Source organism: Ochotona curzoniae, unplaced genomic scaffold (assembly GCF_017591425.1).
Source record: "Ochotona curzoniae isolate NIBS_2020 unplaced genomic scaffold, NIBS_Ocur_1.0 scaffold_2587, whole genome shotgun sequence".
Taxonomy (NCBI): domain Eukaryota; kingdom Metazoa; phylum Chordata; class Mammalia; order Lagomorpha; family Ochotonidae; genus Ochotona; species Ochotona curzoniae.
Window position 1 is genome coordinate 6523441 of NW_024467096.1, and position 19000 is coordinate 6542440.

General features: G+C 42.3%; 1 protein-coding gene across 23 annotated transcripts in view; it reads right to left on the reverse strand.

Annotated features, from left to right (window-relative positions):
• Window positions 1-16495, reverse strand: part of DLG1 (discs large MAGUK scaffold protein 1) — a 198213-nt gene extending 181718 nt beyond the window's left edge. For 7 of the 23 annotated variants that reach the window (XM_041002724.1, XM_041002720.1, XM_041002722.1 and 4 more), the window contains exons 1-4: window positions 16037-16495; window positions 15556-15605; window positions 14747-14878; window positions 2164-2330 (exon numbers count right to left, since the gene is read on the reverse strand). In XM_041002724.1, the coding sequence (XP_040858658.1) occupies window positions 2164-2330; window positions 14747-14878; window positions 15556-15574 (318 nt within the window). In that variant the 5' untranslated portion in view covers window positions 15575-15605; window positions 16037-16495. Of the gene's footprint in view, window positions 1-2163; window positions 2331-14746; window positions 14879-15555; window positions 15629-15911 lie in introns of those variants that run through there. The other 16 variants (XM_041002725.1, XM_041002723.1, XM_041002719.1 and 13 more) reach the window with 7 other exon arrangements.
• Window positions 16496-19000: the final 2505 nt, after the last annotated feature.

Sequence of the window (19000 nt, forward strand, 5' to 3'; positions counted from 1 at the left end):
GCAGGAAAGGAAACAAAGAAGGTATGACTAGTCTAGGCACTTCAATATAGGATGCAGGTAATGCAAGGAGTGTCCTAACCAGTGGACCAAATGCCCATTCCTGGGGCCAATGCTGTGGTGTAGTGAGTTAAACCGCCGCCGTCAATGCTGACATCCCACATAGGCACAAGTCTGAGTCCCAGCTGCTCTACTTCTGATCCAGCTCCCCACTAATGCCCTGACAAAGCAGCAAAGGATGACACAGTCATGACACTGGTACGAATGTTCTGGCTCCTAACTTCAGCCTGGTCAGCCCTGTCTGACCCCTCTCTTTGTCTCTCTATCCCTCCTTCTCTAACTGCCCTTCGAATAAATAAATTTAAACAACAAAATTGCTGTCTCCTCCAATGCCATTTTCAGTGTTACTCAATACACCATTGATGCTTATGATGAAATTTATGTATAAATAAGCTTACATCTTACAAAACTATCCTGTTATTCTACCTTAATGAACATTACTTTTACTGGTTGCACAGACCCAACCTGTATCTAAACAAGTCTTATAAAATAGGCAAATCGACTGTGCGAACTCTATGGTTTATAATCATAGGTAAGTATCATAAATCAAAAGACAGAATAAACCACTAAGTGAATTTTAATAGCCAAATTTCCTAAGGTTTAGCATGCTATTTTTTTCCCATAAAGTTTTAAACCTAGATCTAAAATAATAAATGTGAAGGAAAAACTGTTTAACTCTCTTAGTTCATTTTATGCTGTTTTTATAAGAATGCTTGGATAGAAGGAAGAGAAATGTATTCTTCACAATTCTGGAATCTGGAAAGTCCAAGATCCAGGACTCTCCTAGCAAGGGCATTCTTGGCTGTGTCCTCGCAGGGTAAGATGCAGAAGGGCAAGCCAAAATAGCTAGCCTAAGCAAAGTCCCTTTACAAGGACCTAATCCTTGTAAAGGAATAGCCCTCATGACCTAATCACCCCTTCACACAAATACACTAGGTAAACTTGAATTTGGGAGGGAATACATTCAAATCACAGCAGTAGCTAATTTAAACATTTTAAAATTTATTTGATATAAACCACAGATATAAACTATTAAAAAAAAAAAAGACAAAAGTGATATATTAACTAAAGAAGGCAATGGGAATGGAAATTATCCAAGAAAAAGTGATGGGGAAAAATGAGACACAAAGAAATGATACATACACAATATAATCTTTTTTTTTTTCCACAATATAAAGATTTCATCAATCTTCTAAGGTCACATCGGGATTAAGAAGAAGAACTGAGGATTGGCTGTTGAGATATCTGGACTCCAAAAATAGACTAACCCAAACTACAAAATAAGCTGAGCCAAGTAATCTTCCAGCTTAGTCTCCTCATCTTTAACATTAATGTAAGGGACTAAACAGGCTGTGATTGTCCTAAGTCTTAGAATCCTGCTACTTAATATAAAAGAAAAAACAGAGACAGTTTCTTTATTAAAGTGCCATCTATTTCCTGCTCACTACTTTTCTTTGGATTTATATTCCACTGAATTTTTCAGTCATTACATAGTACTAAGTATAAAGGAGTAGAATCAAATGCAATTATTCTCAAATAATTTTCAGGCAGAATCTTCACTACAAAATATTTTATCATCTACAATTCCATATCCAGCTCTACTGGCAACAGAACAGGACCTCAGAAAAAGAACATTGCTTAAATAGTTTTGAAAACCCAGACAGTTTTCATTATACAAAAAAAACGTAGAAATCAATGATAACCTCTAGTGAGCTTTAGGGCAATCTTCAAGTCAATAAACACAGTATTTAGGATAAATAGGTAACTAAATCACCCTGAACCACAAAACCATATTCTTTCTCCAGGAAAGATACCAGAGAAAACCTGGCAAAGTAAAATTTCCACTCTAACTATCACACAGAACCTCAGCAAAGTCCCCTCACACTAAGTATTTTTCAGGAGTCTAGAACACGTATTTTCAGACCTTAAATTGCCCACAACACATTAAGACAGGAGCAACAGATTGTGAATTTTCTTTCCAAAAATATTTTTACTCCATCCTTTACTTTCTATTATAAATTATATTTCCATAAAATGTCCATTGTAATGAAAAATGTAGTTCCCCAAATGATCACTGAAAAATAGCTTCAGAAAAACTTATCTTACCTCTACACTGGGACTGAGGCTGCTTGGCAGAGTTTCTGAAGTCACAGTAGTGCTTGGAAGGCTAGAGATTTCCCAAGTATTCACAGGCTGGATTGGTTCACACTGCTTGGAACGATCTACACATTTTGGATTATCCAGTAAGGTCACTTCATAAAATTCTTGAATATCTAGAAGTTAAGAAAAGGAAAGAAAAATGCAAAAGTGCTTATATTTTCTAATTAAAGTATACAATGCTAAAATAACAACACAGAAACAAAACTTTTACTCTAGTAAAGTCCAATCTTCCTGTATATTTCATTTCATTATGTCACAATCATATTAGAATCTTAAGCATACAACGTGAATGTTAAATGGTTTTCATACTTTAAACCTCTGGTAATTTGCCTCTACTATGAACTGCTGAACGTTTTATTACTGCAATACCTTAAATACCTACAAACAGGCTCTTAATAGAAGCTGGTGAGCATCATTAGTGTGATATCTGCAGATATGAGCAACTATTGATATTCTCTATCTTTACCATTAGTAGCCAGGCTGGGAATCAAACCCTCAAGTGATTTGAATTGCTCTTTTACCCCCCCCCCAAAAAAAACCATTAAAAAAAAGTTACAATCCAAACCAGAGGGCTTTTAGATACTGTTTAGCCTTAATATTTAAAAACAAAGACGTGACAAAGTCTTAAAAGAAACCATAAATTTGCTTACAATAGCAAAATAATTATTTTAAAAGATCAAATTACTTTGCTATCATTAGAAGAACTTGATATTGTAACACTGCTTACTTATGTTGCTCAGTAGCTCTGAGTTATATGTTGAGACCATGTCGTTTTTTTACTCATCTAATGATATTATTATGAATTTTTTTTAAGGGAAGGGAGACTGTTACTTAACCATAAAAGTGGGCATCATCCTGCATAGAATCCTGCACATGAGCTATAAACATTTCCACAGGCTGTCACTTCCTGTTTCTCGCTACTTTGAAACCATTAGTAACATAAGTAAACTGTTCAGACTATTAGAATTATAAATGCCATAATGAAAACAGTAGAGATAGCAGCCAATGTGGTAGTTCTTTAGGCTATGACTTGTGACACCAGCAGCCCATACCTAAGTGTCATTTTTTCTCCCTGCTGCTGGTTTTAGATATAGCTCTTGCTATGCACCTAGGAGAGCAGCAGAGAATGGCTCACTTGAGCCCCTGACAACCCACACAGAGACCTAGATGGGATTTCAGGCTCTTGGTTTTAGCCTCTACCAGCCCAGCATTATTTCAGATATTTAGAGACTGAGCCAATAAGTGGAAGATCTTTTTCCCTCTGCCTTTCAACAAACAAAATAAATCTCAAAAGAAAAATAAAAAGTGAAAATGAAGCAACTTTTTCCAGTTTTAATAACCAGAATTACAGAACTTCCCAAGTATGCACACTGAGGACAATCAACTCATTTTACACAGTGTTGAGAAAATTAGCAGAGAAAATTCTATGTGAAAGCACTTTACAAACCATGAATCACAATATAAAACTGTTCACTTAACCATATGAAGATAATCCAAAATCATAACACCGATTTTACAAAAAATTATTTAGCCCCAATCTAAAGCAATTACTTAGAATCAATCACTAGTACACAGGAAATACAGGACACAGAGCAACATGCTCAGAGACCAAAAGCCCGATGTGAAACAAATCCAGAAATGGACATTCGAAAACACAAACAGCCTGGTATCTTCAGAAAGACAATGTCGGGTCTGGCACGACAGCATAGTGGCTAAAGTCCTCACCTTGAACACATCAGGATCCCATATGGGCACCGGCTCTAATTATGGTAGCTCCACTTCCCATCCAGCTCCCTGCTTGTGGCCTGGGAAAGCAGTCAAGGACAGCCAAATCATTGGGACCCTGCACCCATGTGGGAGACCCAGAGGAACTTCCTGGCTCCTGGCTTCAGAATGGCTCAGCTCCAGCCGTTGTGGCCACTTGGGGAGTGAACCATCAGACGGAAGATCTTCCTCTCTGTCTCTCCTACTCTCTGTATATGTGCCTTTCCAATAAAAATAGATAAATCTTAAAAAAAAAGACAATGTCAAAAAGTGAGAAAGTGTTATTAGAAAGGAATGTTCCCTACAAAAGAAGTGAAAAATATGAGGTACTTCAATAAGTTCCCTGTGAAAATTAAGTTATAATCTATGCAGAAATCTTCAGAAAGTTCATGGAATTGTGCATTATAACAAACGAACATAAAAAAGCCCACCAAAAATTGCATGGATTTCAAATTTGAGACAGCAGGCTTAAGTAGTTGAATTCCTGGTCTTAGTTTAAATTTTATTTGGGGAAAAAAAAAATGACTGATACATAAAACAGCTTGGAAGAAAGATTTAGATACTCCCAGAGCTCTGATTGCAAGGTTCTGAATTCAACCAGAATTCAACATAATCAAAACACTCCCTCAGAACAGTAGTAAGCAAAACCACACTGAAGCAAATAAACAGCTTAATCTAATTAAAGCTTTAAGTAAAAGGTTAATAAAATTCTCCTCCAATTCCACAAAATTTTAGCCAATAGTGTACCTCACATCCTGTTATGTTTTCCCTGCTCCAATCTACTCTGAAAAATCATACATGCACACAGCATACACACATACACACAGATGCAGAAAATTGACAATAAATCAAAATGTGCCATCAACAAGACCAAAAAATAAGCAGGAAAAAAAAAACCAAGAAATCAAGATATCTTACCACTACATGTACAAATTCTAAAACTTTACTAAATAAACATAATTTTCAAAATACATAAATTCTAGAGAGTGGGTATTTAGCTTAGTATCTAAGACTTCCCCGGCCCACATCAGAGAACATAAATCTCATTCTCACTCCAGGTACTGACTGCCAACAGGGACTTCGGAGGGTAGTAGTGACGCCTCAAGTAATCAGGTCCCTGCCACCAATGGAAACCAAGACTGGCCTTCTAGGCTCCATCTTCAGCCTAAGCCACTGCTGCCCAGTGCAGGCATTTGAGGTGTAAGCCAACAAACGGGAAATGAACCAATCTCTCTCTCATTTCCTTTGTGTGTGCATCTGTTACACAGACATTTTAACAGTGAATTCTAACATTATAAAGTCATTTCATTAACGTAAAGATTCCCTTACAGACCAACATCTCTATTAAACATCACTGCGATCAGGGTGGTATTTTGACACTTGGCAGGTAGAGAGGGAGGGAGAGAGCTGCTATCCTCAAACACCCTTGACAGGTGGGGTTCTGGCGGAACAGGAGCTACACAATCCAGATCTCCCATAAGGATGGCAAGGACTCAATCACTTGAACCATTACCACTGCTTCCCAGGGTCTGCATCAACAGGAAGCTGGAGGAGCTGGAATCAGGGATTGAACCCCATTAGTCCAACACGGGTCATGATGGCTAAGCTAAATGCCTGCCTCCTGAGTTCTTTATTACACTAAAATGCTTAACTCTGACCGCCATCCCTCAAAAGAGATAACTAAGAATCTCCTAACGCTTAAAGATGAGAACAAACAGGCTCTGGATTCAGATTAGCTAAATTCAATTTAGTGTATCTGCGAGTCCCTGGGTAAAACTGGTCATTTCTTGGGCCCAACGGCGTGGCCTAGTGGCTAAAGTCCTCACCTTGAACACGCCAGGATCCCATATGGGTGCCAGTTCTAATCCCAGCAGCTCTACTTCCCATCCAGCTCCCTGCTTCTGGCCTGGGAAAGCAGTCAAGGACGGCTCAAAGCCTTAGGACCCTGCACCCGTGTGGGAGACCCGGAAGAAGTTCCTGGATCCTGACTTCAGATCAGCATAGCATCGGCCGTTGTGCTCACTTGGGGAGCGAATCAACAGACAGAATAGCTTCCTCTCTGTCTCTCCTCCTCTCTGTATATCTGACTTTCCAATAAATAAATAAATCTTAAAAAAAAAAAACTGGTCATTTCTCAATGCTTTAGTTTTCTCACCTATCAAAAAGTGTAATCAACTCACACATGAACATACACTCAACAGAATTATGATGACTAAATAACACACTACATAGAAAGTGATGTGTATTCATCATTATAGCTTTTACATACTTTCACACCCATTACGATAGCTACTGTGAAAGAAAGGGGCGTGGAGGCAGAGATAGAAAAAGAAGTACTGGGCCTGGTGCTGTGGCCTAGCAGCTAAAGTCCTCGCCTTGAAAGCGCCAGGATCCTATATGGGCGCTGGTTCTAATCCCGGCAGCTCCACTTCCCATCCAGCTCCCGGCTTGTGGCCTGGGAAAGCAGCTGACGGCCCAAAGCTTTGGGATCCTGCACCCATGTGGGAGACCTGGAGGAAGTTCCTGGCTCCTGGCTCTGGATCAGCATAGCACCGGCTGTTGTGCTCACTTGGGGAATAAATCATCAGATGGAAGATCTTCCTCTCTATCTCTCCTCCTGTATATATATCTGACTTTGTAATAAAAATAAATAAATGTTTTTAAAAAAGAAAGAAAGAAAAAGAAGTACTGTAAGGATGTGGAAAAACCACAACCCTGTACAATACCTCAGCAGTGTTCAACGGTGTAACCACTATGGGGAACAGTACAGTGGTTCTTCAAAATGTAAAGAATGTACCTATCACACAATCCCACCACCTCACTCCTAGGTAAATATCCAAATGAACTGCAAGTGCAGCAACAAAGAAATACTTCCACAGCAGTACTGTTCATACAGTAGCCAAGAGAAGGAAATAGCCTAAATACCTATCAGTGGATAAATAAGCAAAATGTACTATATATATATACACACAACAGAACAGTACCCAGCCATAAAAAAAAAAAAAAAGGAAAACTCTATCATATAGTATAAAATGTATGAACTGTGTAGTCAGTACTGCAGCACAGCAAGCCAAGCCTCAGCCTTTGGCACATGATTCACATATGAGCACAGGTTCAAGTCCCAGCAGCTCCACTCCTGAAAAGATCCCTACTAATGATCTGGGAAGGCAGTGAAGGAGAGACCAAGTTTTTGGGCCCCTGCATCCATGTGGGAGAGCTGCAAGAAGCTCCAGCCATTACAGTCTTCTAGGGAGTGAACCAACAGATGGAAATTCTCTCTCTTTCTGTCTCCCTTCTCTGTACCTCTACCTTACAAATAAAAATAAATAAATCTTAAAGTATGAACCAAGGGGCTTTATACAAAGTGAAATAATTTAGTCATAAAAAACAAATAATGCATGATTCTACTTCCATGACATATATTATCAGTCAAATTCATAAAAACACAAAACTCAAATGGTAGTTACCAAGTTCTAGGGGTTAGGAGTATGGACAGGGTAGATGAGTGGTACAAATATTTAATGGAAATGGAGTTTTAATTTTATAAACTGAAAATGCTATAAAGAATTACTTTATAATACAAATACACTTAGTATTCCTGAAATGTGTATTTTTCAATGGTTAAGATGATAAGAAAATAATATTTTTAAGATCCAGTGTCTACAAGTAAGGACAAGGCAATGTCCTTTATTATATTTGCAAGACTAGTGAAACTATTAAGAATTAACTGAGTAGCAACAAATGAACTGGGAACTCATAAGTGGACAGAATTATCACATTTTCCATATTCACTAGTAAGTATTTGAAAAATTAAACTTATGCATTGGGCCAGGCACGGTAGCCTAATGGCTAAAGTTCTCGCCTTTCATACGCCAGGATCCCATATGGATGCAGGTTCTAATCTTGGCAACTCCATTTCCCCATTTCCCATCCAGCTCCCTGCTTGTGCTTTCCCTGGGAAAGCAGTCGAGGACGACCCAAAGCTTTGGGACTCTGCACCCGCATGGGAGATCCAGAAGAAGCTCCTGGATCCTGGCTTCAGATTGGCTCTGGCCTTTGTGGCCACTTGGGGAGTGAACCAGTGGATGGAAGATCTTCCTCTCTGTCTCTCTTCTCTGTAAAACCAATAAAATAAATAAATAAATCTAAGAAAAAAAAAAAAAAAGCAACTGCAGCAACCAGGACTGAAAACAGCACCCAAATAGGATGTTGGCATCAGAGGCAATGGCTTAACCCAGCATACACTGGCCCCTAAAACACCCTTTGGTAAACCACAAATAAACACAAAATGAAAAAACAACAGAAACTTAAGTAAGCCTGCAGGATTAGCATTGTGGTAGAACAGGTAAAACCACTGCCAGTGACACCTGAATCCTCTAAGGTCACTGAGGTATGTCCCTGTTCCTCCACTTCTGATTCAGCTCCCTACCAGAGGCCTGACAAAAGATGGACCCAGTGTTTGGGTCCCTATCACCCAAATGGGAAAGCCTGGCTCCTGGAGCCACCTGGGGAGTAAACCTACAAACGGAGGGTATCAGTCTCTCCCTCTAGCTATGAATTTCAAATAAAGTTGTTTTAAAAATAAAAATAAGCTCATTATTTACTCTAAAATATACAAATCAAACCACGTATAATGTGTTCTACTCTCATAGCCAGCTGATCTTGAGGTCAGATTTTTCTCCTGTGCACAAAGAAACTAGATGAGCCCTCTGAAATAACTTCAGGAGCCTGACTGGTATGAAATCTAGCTGCCGGTACTCCTCAGATCTCACACACCTTAGATTTAGGAAAGGCCTGAAACCAGGAATTTGAATATCCAGGCTCTGACTGTAATCAAACAACAGTTAGTCTGCATTACCACGTTTTTTTCACTATATAAAGTTGAAACATAAAATCAAACAAAATTAAATTGCGGAGTAAAAATAAGCATACCTCATCTCCTATTTATGCAAAAATAATCATCAAACACTGTTGATAACTAATTCTAAACAAACATGTGGCACAAGAATTTTTTCAAGTTTTAAATTTAGTCAACGGAAAAGAAGCAACTTACAAACAGACAAAAGCTTTTCTTAATTTTAACATTTAAGTCAAATTCAAGGATACTATACCAAGTATCAGAGTCAGCACAAGTTCCATATTTACTCAAGCAAAGAACATTATCAATCATAAAATGCACCAGGGCCCAACTGACTAATCCTCCACCTCCAATGACTGCATCCTATACGGACACTGATTCATTTTCTGGCGGCTCCACTTCCCATCCAGCTCCCTGTTTGTGGCCTGGGAAAGCAGCTGAGGACGGCCCAAAGCTTTGGAACCCTACACCCATGTGGGGGACCCGGAAAAAGCTCCTGGCTCCTGGCTTCAGATCAGTTCAGCTTGACTGATATGGCCACTTGGAGGTAAACCAGTGGATGGAAGATCTTTCTCTGTCCTCCTCTCTGTAAATCTAACTTTCCAACAAAAATAAATAAATCTTTAAAAGCACAAAAACACACAATGTACCAATTATAACATGACTCTCAAGATCTTCTGAGTAACCAAGGTACCTAAAACCAAATCTATGTACCAAGTACAGAAAGGAGTAGAATAAAATCAGCATTTAACACCAAAACCCAAAGCACCACACAAACTTTTTTCAATGCATGAAACCAGTCAATAAAAACTTCCAACTTAGGGCCCAGTGCAGTAGCCTACTGGCTAAAGTCCTCGCCTTGCATATTCCAGGATCCCCTGAGTGCCAGTTCTAATCCTGTCAGCCCTGCTTCCCATCCAGCTCCCTGCTGGTAGCCTGGGAAAGCAGTCGAGGATGCCTGGGAAAGCAGTCGAGGATGGCCCAAAGCTTTGGAACCCTGCACCCGCGTGGGAAACCTGGAAGAAGCTCCTGGCTCCTGCCATGGGAGCAGAGTAGCTCCAGCCATTGCAGTCACTTGGGGAGTGAAACAGCAGAAAGAAGATCTTCCTATCTATCCTCTTTCATGTCCAAAGATGTTTCACATCCCAAACAAATAAGTAAAAAAATTTACTTTGGCCTAAACAAATGAATTCTAAACTAAGGAAGTCAAAAACCTAAGCAGCACATGTCTTTCAAATAAACCATGTGGTCTAGACCCATGTCTTCTTTAACTCAATGTCCATAGGTTCTTAAGCAACCAAGACAGTGCCATCCACCAAAAGAAGAAAAAGCTAGGCCAGTATTCTGGGTGCACACTACAGATACAAATGGATTGGTTTAGCTTAGAGTAATTTACAGGCTTAGTGCATGATTAAAAAACAATGGCTGAGGCACAAAACAAAAAGAAAATGTAACAACTTAAGATTATTCAGACTGAAAAAAATAAAAGCTAACTAATTCAAATGCAACAATGCATTCACCAACTCAACAGCATCAAAAACCCAATTATCATATAGAAACATACAAAAAAACCTAAATTCTAATAATTTTCTTAACACCAAAACTAATACTATGTCCTAAAAAATATTAAAATATTCCCACACCAAAGTAAATTCAAAACCAGTAAAATCACACAAAACAAGATACAAAAATAAGTAAAGAGAAAATAAACTTTTATAAAAACAAGCAAAACAGAATGTCAAAAATTCCTCCAAACATATCAACCCCTACTTGATGTGGTGGCAGACACATGAAGTATAGATTCCGTTCAGCTTTCGGTAAACATCTACTTAAGTCTATTTACTAGAGTACTTAAAAAAATACACGGAGAGGCCAGCATTACAGCAAATGGGGTAAAAACGCAGTCTGCAATGCAGTATTTCATATGGGCACCGGAATGATTCCCAGCTACTCAACTTCCAATTCAGCTCCTTACTGTTGGTCTAGGTAAACCAAGAGAAGGTGGCCACAGTCTTTGAGCCCCTGCCACCTGTACTCGAAACCAGGATGAAGGCCCTGGCTGCTCGTTTCAGCTGGCACAGCCCTGGCCCTTTGCGGCTATCCAGGTAATAAACAAGCAGATGGAAGTACTTGCTCTCTTACACACACTCTCAAACGCCTTCAAATAAATAAATAAATAAATCTTTCAAAAAAAATTGTTCATGGAAAGCAAAGTTTGTGGTGCAAAAGTTTTGAAATTCAGAGATCGTTGCTGTGATGGAGTGGGTTAAGCTGTTACAGTTTAGGAGACCAGCATCATAGATGGGCACTGGTTGGCATCTCAGCTGCAGAGGGCCCAACATATCCAATCCAGCACCCTCCAAATGTGTCTGGGTGCTTCGGCCATAGCATCCATGTAGGAGACCCAGATGGACTTCCAGGCTCCTGGCTTGCCCTGGCTTGCCCTGGCCTAGCCTGGCCCAGCTCCTCCCTAGCCACTGTGGAAATCTGAGGAATGAATAACCAAACAGAAGATCTCTCTGTGTCTCTCGCTGTAACTCTGCCTTTCAAATAAATCCTTATTTTAAAAAAAGTTTTAGAGATCCATGCACACAAGGAGGTTCAAAAAGCTCATGAAAACTGCATAAAAATAATACAATTTCTCACACCAAAATACTCTACAAGTTTCTCTTTCTCCATAAAATTTTTGAAGTGTATATACATATACATACATATATATATATATATATAATTGAGGACATAAAAGTCATACTTTTTTCCTAGAATGAGCCTATTAAATAAAACATTCCAAAGTTTAATGTTATTCTACAGAAACAAATAACTAAAGAATTATCCTTCCTTTTTTGTTCCTTTTCAAGGAATCAAATCTGGTTGTCCATTTGGACTTTAAACCATAGAGCTTAAAAACTGAAATGCATGGGGCCAGCACAGTGGCATAGTAAGCTAATCCTCCACCTGGAGCACCAGAATCCCATATGGACAACTGTTCACGTCCCAGCTGCTCCACTTCTGATTCAGCTCTGTTTACATACTAGCAAAGCAGCAGAGAATGGCCCAAGACCTTGGGTCCCTGCACCCACATGGACAGGCTAGCAAGCAGGTATGGGCTCCTAAATTTGGATCACCTGAGCTCTGGCCACTGTGGCCATTTAGGGAGCCAATCCGTGGATAGAAGACCTCTTTTATCTCCTTTGCTGTCTGTAAAAATCTTCTTTTCAAATAAAAACTCTTTAAGAAACAAGGAAAGAAAGGAAGGAATAAAAAGAAAAGAAAAAAGCAAAGCAAAGCTGAACTGCAGCGGCAGGTGTGTGCTATAGTGATTCAGATACAACCTGGGAGGCCATTGCCCTTCATCAGAATGCCCCTTTGCTCCCAATTCCAGCTTCCTGTTCATGTGTAACCTAGCAGTGGTAGAGTGGGTGGCACCTGAACCATCACCTGTGTCACCCTAATGAGAAACCTTGACTGAGCTTCTTTCTCCCATTTTAAGTATTTAGGGAATGAACCAGCAAATGGGAGATAAATTTCTCTTTCTGCCTTCTAAATAAATAAAATGAAAAACTTTCAAAAGATAGGTTTTAAATTACTTAAAAATTTTCAATGTAGGGCCTGGTGGTGTGGCCTAGCAGCTAAAGTCCTTGCCTTGCACGCCCGGGATCCCATATGGGCGCCGGTTCTAATCCCGGCAGCTCCACTTCCCATCCAGCTCTCTGCTTCTGGCCTGGGAAAGCAGTCAAGGACGGCCCAAAGCTTTGGGATCCTGCACCCGTGTGGGAGACCCGGAAGAAGTTCCTGGATCCTGGTTTCAGATCGGCACAGCATCGGCCGTTGTGCTCACTTGGGGAGTGAATCATCGGACAGAAGATCTTCCTCTCTGTCTCGCCTCCTCTCTGTATATCTGACTTTCCAATAAATAAATAAATCTTTTTAAAAAAAATTTTTTAATGTAAAAAAGTCTACCAAATAAATAAAAACGCAACAATATTAATACGTTTCTGAAGATGGATGATACATGGTAATTCATTATACTGTGTTCTCTATTCCTATACATATTTTTTTAAAAGGTTCATTTTACTTTTATTCGAAAGGCAGATATACAGAGAGGAGGAGGAGAGACAGAGAGGAGGACAGAGGAAGATCTTCCATCCACTGATTGACTCTCCAAGTGGCCTCAACAGCCAGAGCTGAGCTATCTGAAGCCAGGAATCTGGAGCTTCCTCTAAGTCTCCCACATGGGTGCAGGGTCCCAAGGCTTTAGGCCGTCCTCCACTGCTTTCCCAGGCCACAAGCAGGGAGCTGGATGGGAAGCAGGGCCGCCAGGATTAGAACCTGCATCCATACAGGATCTTGATGCATGGAAGGAGAGCACTTTAGCTCGTAGGATACTGCGCCAGGCCCTCCTGTACATATTTTTATGTCTTTAAGAATGTTAAAAAATTTTTAATTTTCCTATACATAAAGCAGTATTTGGCAAAAAAAAAAAAAAAATCTAAATTTTAATAAAAAAGCATCAATTTATCAATATGTTATCAGAGTACACAGACTTGAAGGTAGTCTTCAAGTCATACCAACAACCACTCTAACAAAAAATATATTAGATCATACCTGCTTGCAAGTTACAGAAAATAAATGTAACACCATAAAGTACATGTCTTCTTTTTTAAAGTGTTAAAGAGTTCATAGCTGGGACAGGTACGGTGGCCCAGCAGTTGAAGTCCTCGCCTTGAACATGCCAGAATCCCATATGGGCGCCAGTTCTTTTCCTGGCCACCCCACTTCCCATCCAGCTCTCTACTTGTGGCCTGGGAAAACAGTCAAGCATGGCTCAAAGCCTTGGGACCCTGTACCCATGTGGGAGACCTGGAAGAGACTCCAGGCTCCTGGCTTTAGATTATCACAGCTCTGGCCTTGCGGTCACTTGGGGAGTGAAACATCAGATGCAAGATCTTCCTCTCTGTCTTTCCTCCTCTCTGTATATCTGACTTTCCAATCAAAACAAAAATAAATGCTTTTTTTTTTAAGAGTTAATAGCTGATTTTAAAATGTTTACTCTTAGGACTCAAATGGACAAACTTTCTAGTTCAGTAATTTGTAAATTTAGAGACACTCCAGGACACTCTGTTTTATGTATCAAGGACTGTATATAAAATATAATATAAAAACTCACCCTTACATTTCATCATTTCCATTCTATAGTTCATTTAGTACCCTAGAAAAGGTTCAATAACTTGTGGAATATTGTTCAACCAAAAGCAGTGTCAGGAACAGAATTAAGGACTCTTGACAACTTACCCAGTTTTCCTTTAAAACAATACCCACTACAAATTTAAGTTAGTTAAGAATAAAACTCTTTCATTTCAATTTTCTTGTATGAAAAATAAGGTTATTAGAAAAGATCACCTCTTTGATCATTCTTCACATCTAGAATTCTGGTGCCATGAATGTCAAGTTTAAACAATTTTGTGTTAACACAATGAATATTTTTAAACACAGCAGAATTCTCCAAACATTCTTCACGTGATCTTATCCAAAAGGCCAAGAAATTCTCTCTCCAAACATTCTTAAAGGCACCAAAAAAATTCAATCAAATACAGAAATAAGCTGTAACAATCTATCAACCACCTTCTATGTCCCGAAACACTTCTGCAATTTCTCTGTCTTGTAGTGAACACAAGAATATGAAACCCTGTTCTCAAAACCACTGAAATAATCCTAAGGTTTTTGGTTATTACATTAAGTCTGAAAAGGACATTGATCTATCCATGGAAAACATAATAAAGCCATGAAGCTGTTCAAATGACCTCACAAAAAAATCAAGTAAATCATTCTCTCAGGTTTAACTGAACTCAGAGGTGCATATCCAGCTAACCCGGTCAAAGATATAGTTTTAATTCCCTTAATTCCTACCTATTAAAGCCTGAAAGAGGTTGCTCTGGAATATGCTAATAACCCGTTCTATGGAACTTCTGAGATGTCTGTCTTCAGTTTGGCTTAGTTTCAAACGATACTCTTCCAAAAGGTGCAATGCTCTCTGGGTATCTGAGAAGGCAAGAGGAGACTGATTAAAAGTGTGTACATATTTAAAAGGACTACATGTCAATACAAATAATCCCACAAGATGCATAAGCAGTCACCCAACTCCTCCAGCGGAGCCAGGGCTGCTGCGTTCATGGACACCTGCTTTCCAGAAAGGAGCAGAAAACAGCTGGAACATATACTATAGCAGAAACGGGAAGCAAATGTGCAGTTAGTAATACATGTGTACTGGTCATCTGCCTCAGTAAAAGACCATGATGGGAGTGCCAACAGCACAGTTTCAGGTTATGGGATAGGCAAAACCAGATCACCTACAATGCGTCTTCATAATACAAATCTTAAGTGTTACAAAGTAACACTTTTCTTATTACCCCGAAGCAAATAAAAGTGTTTAGTAAGAATGATTAAGTGAAATACTAAAAACCAATTGGAGCTTCAAAAAAAAAATAATAAAACAGGGATAGGGGAGGGCCTCAGGGCCTCTCCAAGCACTACAGTGATGTACAGAAAGTAAGTTTGAACAGGTGTTTCAATTTTCGATCCCCTAAGCAAGAATTCTAGGTCCACACTGTCTCATAAAATCGATATAAAGGATTAAAAAATAAATAAAAAGCAGCAGCCACAAAGTGATATACGAGAAACTTAAAACATCTCCCAAGAGTTCTAAAATAAAGTCTCACCTTGCTTCCGGACCGGCATTTTCCTCCACAATCAGGAAGGCAGCACACACCTTTAAAAGCAGTCACCAGAAGGGAGGGCGGGGGGGGGGGGGAAGCAAGTGAAACTTAGAATCGTGCAGAAACTAGCATCTCCCCACTAAATCTCAAACCAAAATAACTTTCAGCCCAATCTCCAAAGCCCATCTTCCAAAGTTTTCCCAAGCGAAAGGAAGAGCCTCAATAGCCAGCAGTGTCAGTTGGGGTAGGGGGTGGGCAATCCCGCAAATTAAGAGCAGACCGACTAATAGGATTCCAAATCTTTTACAAAGGCTCCCCCCTGCTCCTCCTCCCGCCAGCTCGTGCGGCCGCCTCCCCACCTGCTCGTGGGGGCGGTGGGTGAAGGGGCGCTCCGACCGTTGGCCCTAAGGTGCCAGCGCCGGCGTACTGCGATCGGAAAAGGGGACCCAACCCTGCCGAACCCCCTCCCACCACTTGCGCTTGCCTTTCTCTTGGCTCGATTCCTCCGGGCTACTCGAGCGGGGTCCGGACAGGGCAGCGGCCGCTCTCCGCGACGCCCTCGCGCCCCACATGCACACCTCCGCGGGCCCCCCAACACCTGCGGCGCCGCCACCAAAGTTGCAGCGAGCGGAGTGCGCTCGGAGCTGGGGTGCGCTCCGGCCCGAGTCGCAGCGGCTCCCCCGCCCTGCCCAGCTCCACGTACCCCCGCCCCGCCCGGGGCTCGAGGAGCTGAGCTGAGGGGGTGAGGGGGCGGGGGAGGAGCTCCCCTCGGCGGCCGCACCCCCGCTGCCTCCTCCTCCTCCTCGGCAGTCGCGGCCGCCGCGGCTCGCTCACCGGCTCGCCCTCTCGCCTCCTGGCCGCCCCACCCCCGGAACCTCGCCTCCTTCCGCGCCCCTGGTCGCGCTCCCCCCAAACTTTCCGCCAAGATGGCGGCCTCGAAGCTGGCCTGCCGCGCTGCCACGTGACCGCTTTCCCGGCGCTCTCAGCCAATGGGAAGTGAGGAGGCGGCTCGCGCCCAGCCCCGGGCTCTCGGCGCTGCTACCTTAGGGTTGAGCAGAGGAGGAGGGCCGGGAGGGAGGCTGGGGGACGTCAGGGGGTCCGGAGAGCATCCCGCGTGAGGCTCCTCGCTCAAAGGGGCGGTCGCTGGAACGGCTCTGAGGACAAAAGAGTTGACACCCGGACTCTACAGGTGGTCCGGGGCGCCCTGGATGAGCCCGCCTTTGCCTCGCCCCAGCCCACTCCTGTGTTCCGCGGCTCTTGGCGAAGCAGCAGCTTGTCGGGCTCGGAAGCACCGGGGTTTTCTGAAAAGACCCGATGGACGCTGTTCCTAGACCTCCCTCTTTTGATCGGACCAAACACGTGCTATTCCCAACTCTAAGACCGGGCAGAGCTCCTGACGCCCCCGGGATGCATTCGACAGCGAAAACCCCACTCGGGGAGAAGCCCACTGTGCCACCCACTTTAGGGGGCGAGGGGCGTTGCCGGCAGTCGGAAGGGGAAAAGGGAGGGGGCGGTCCAGTGGTGCCTTCTCTGCCACTTTCCACTTTCTGCCAATTTTACAAAGTTACTACTACCCCTCCCCCCGAATTTGGGGGACTTGGGATATTTTTACTAGAGGAGGGCGTGTCGAATTCGTGTGGGAAATTTGAGGGTTCAATCGAGGATGTTTAAAGCTGACGGGATGTGTTCCAGGTACTGCCCAGGCCCTGGCGGCCCCTTTAAGAGTTCACCTGTAGCCACTTCCTTGGAAGCCGATCTGACTTCGGCCGCGTTCGGAAGTCGTCGCGCACCCCGGAGCGGGAGAAGCGCCAGGGTCCTCCCCGGCCCGGTCTAAGCCCGAACAGAAAAATTGACCCCAAGCTAAGTGACAGAAGTGGAACTCCCGAGGCCCTGCCTTCAAAACCAGAAAGCCCTCCCTGCCGTCCCCTAAGAGGGGGAGAGGAGTGGAGTCAGCAGCTGCTCAAAGGCTGCTGACCCCTCGGCGTCTCTTCGGAATGCGTCTGGGGATCCAAACGTGAGGGGAGCCGAAGACTTATGGAGACCTCGTCTCTGGCCTGGTAGGTAGAAGCAGAGGTCCAGAAAAGGGGGCGCCAACTTGCCCAGGGACACGTGGGCTATCCAAAGTCCAGGCCACCCCCTCCTGTCCAGGGACCTTTCCATTGTGATTCATGGAGAACTTGACTTGGGTAGGTTGCAGTAAGAGAGAGGAGGAAGGGAAGTTTGTTGTTAACTATTCATCACTCTGAAATTGGGCTCCCCACAAAGCATCTAAGGGTGCTTCCAAAAAAAAAAAATGGAATATAGAATTAAGACATTTCAATGCCAAAAATTATATCATGAATTGTGTTTTCATAATTCTGCTTGCCAGTGTACTTTTTGAAGACTCCTTACTTGTGTGGATTTCAGAATTTACACCAAAATAAAGTTATCTTTTATTTTCTACAAATAATTTGATTTGTTTTAAATTAATATTTTTTGTTTGTTTTTTTAAGGGAAGGTGAGAGAGCGTGCCATTGACTGGTTTATTCCAAAATGTCCACAACAGCTAGAGCTGGGCCAGGCTGAAACTGGAGCCAGGAACTCTGTCCAAGTCTTTCTGGGACTTAAACTGTGTGTCACCTGCTCCCTGACCCCACCCCGCAGGGTATGCATTAGCAGGAAGCTGGAGTCAGGAGCCAAACCAAGGCTTGAACCCAGGCACTCTTAGGTGGGGTGGAGGGTTTCCAAATGGGCCTTGACCAAAGCTGGCTCCCCACAAATCTTGCACCATACTCGCCTGTGTGCACTTGCTAGACAATGGGGCTAAAAATAAGCAGGATTCAAGATTCGTTCTCAGAGATGCACAATCTCATAGCAAATAGACAAAACCCAATGCCACTTTCTCAGAAGCCAGTAAGGGGTCAGAAACAAAAACAAGTGATCTATCTTGTCATTGGCTGTGACAATCCTTTTGGGTTCCCCAACAGTGCCTAAAATCAGGAATGGGCCCCACACCTGCTCTTAATAAGGGCCCAGCGTTGGCTCTGGCCATGCAAGAGGGACCCCTACTCTTTATTCCTCTTTCACTCTGTATTATTTATTGCCACATAACAAATGCCTCAAAGCTGAATAGCTTTGAACTTAATTGTGTAGAAACTCTGGTGATAGTGATAAACTTTCACAGTTCTGTGGGCCAGTGATAAACAGTCTCTCGAGGCTCTGGAGGCTAGAAAGTAGAGTATCAATTTCAGTGTCTGGTGAGATCCCTGTTGCTTACAGATGGTGCCTTCTTGACACAGCTCTGTGTAAAAGTAGAATGAACAAGCCCCCCAGGCCTTGTCTATAAAGGCACTATTCCCATTCGTGACAGCTCTGGCCTTCTCGTCTAATCATTTCCCAAAGGCCCGATCTTAGTACTGTCACCTTGAGACTTAAGAATTCTTTTTTTTTTTTAAGGTTTATTTATTTT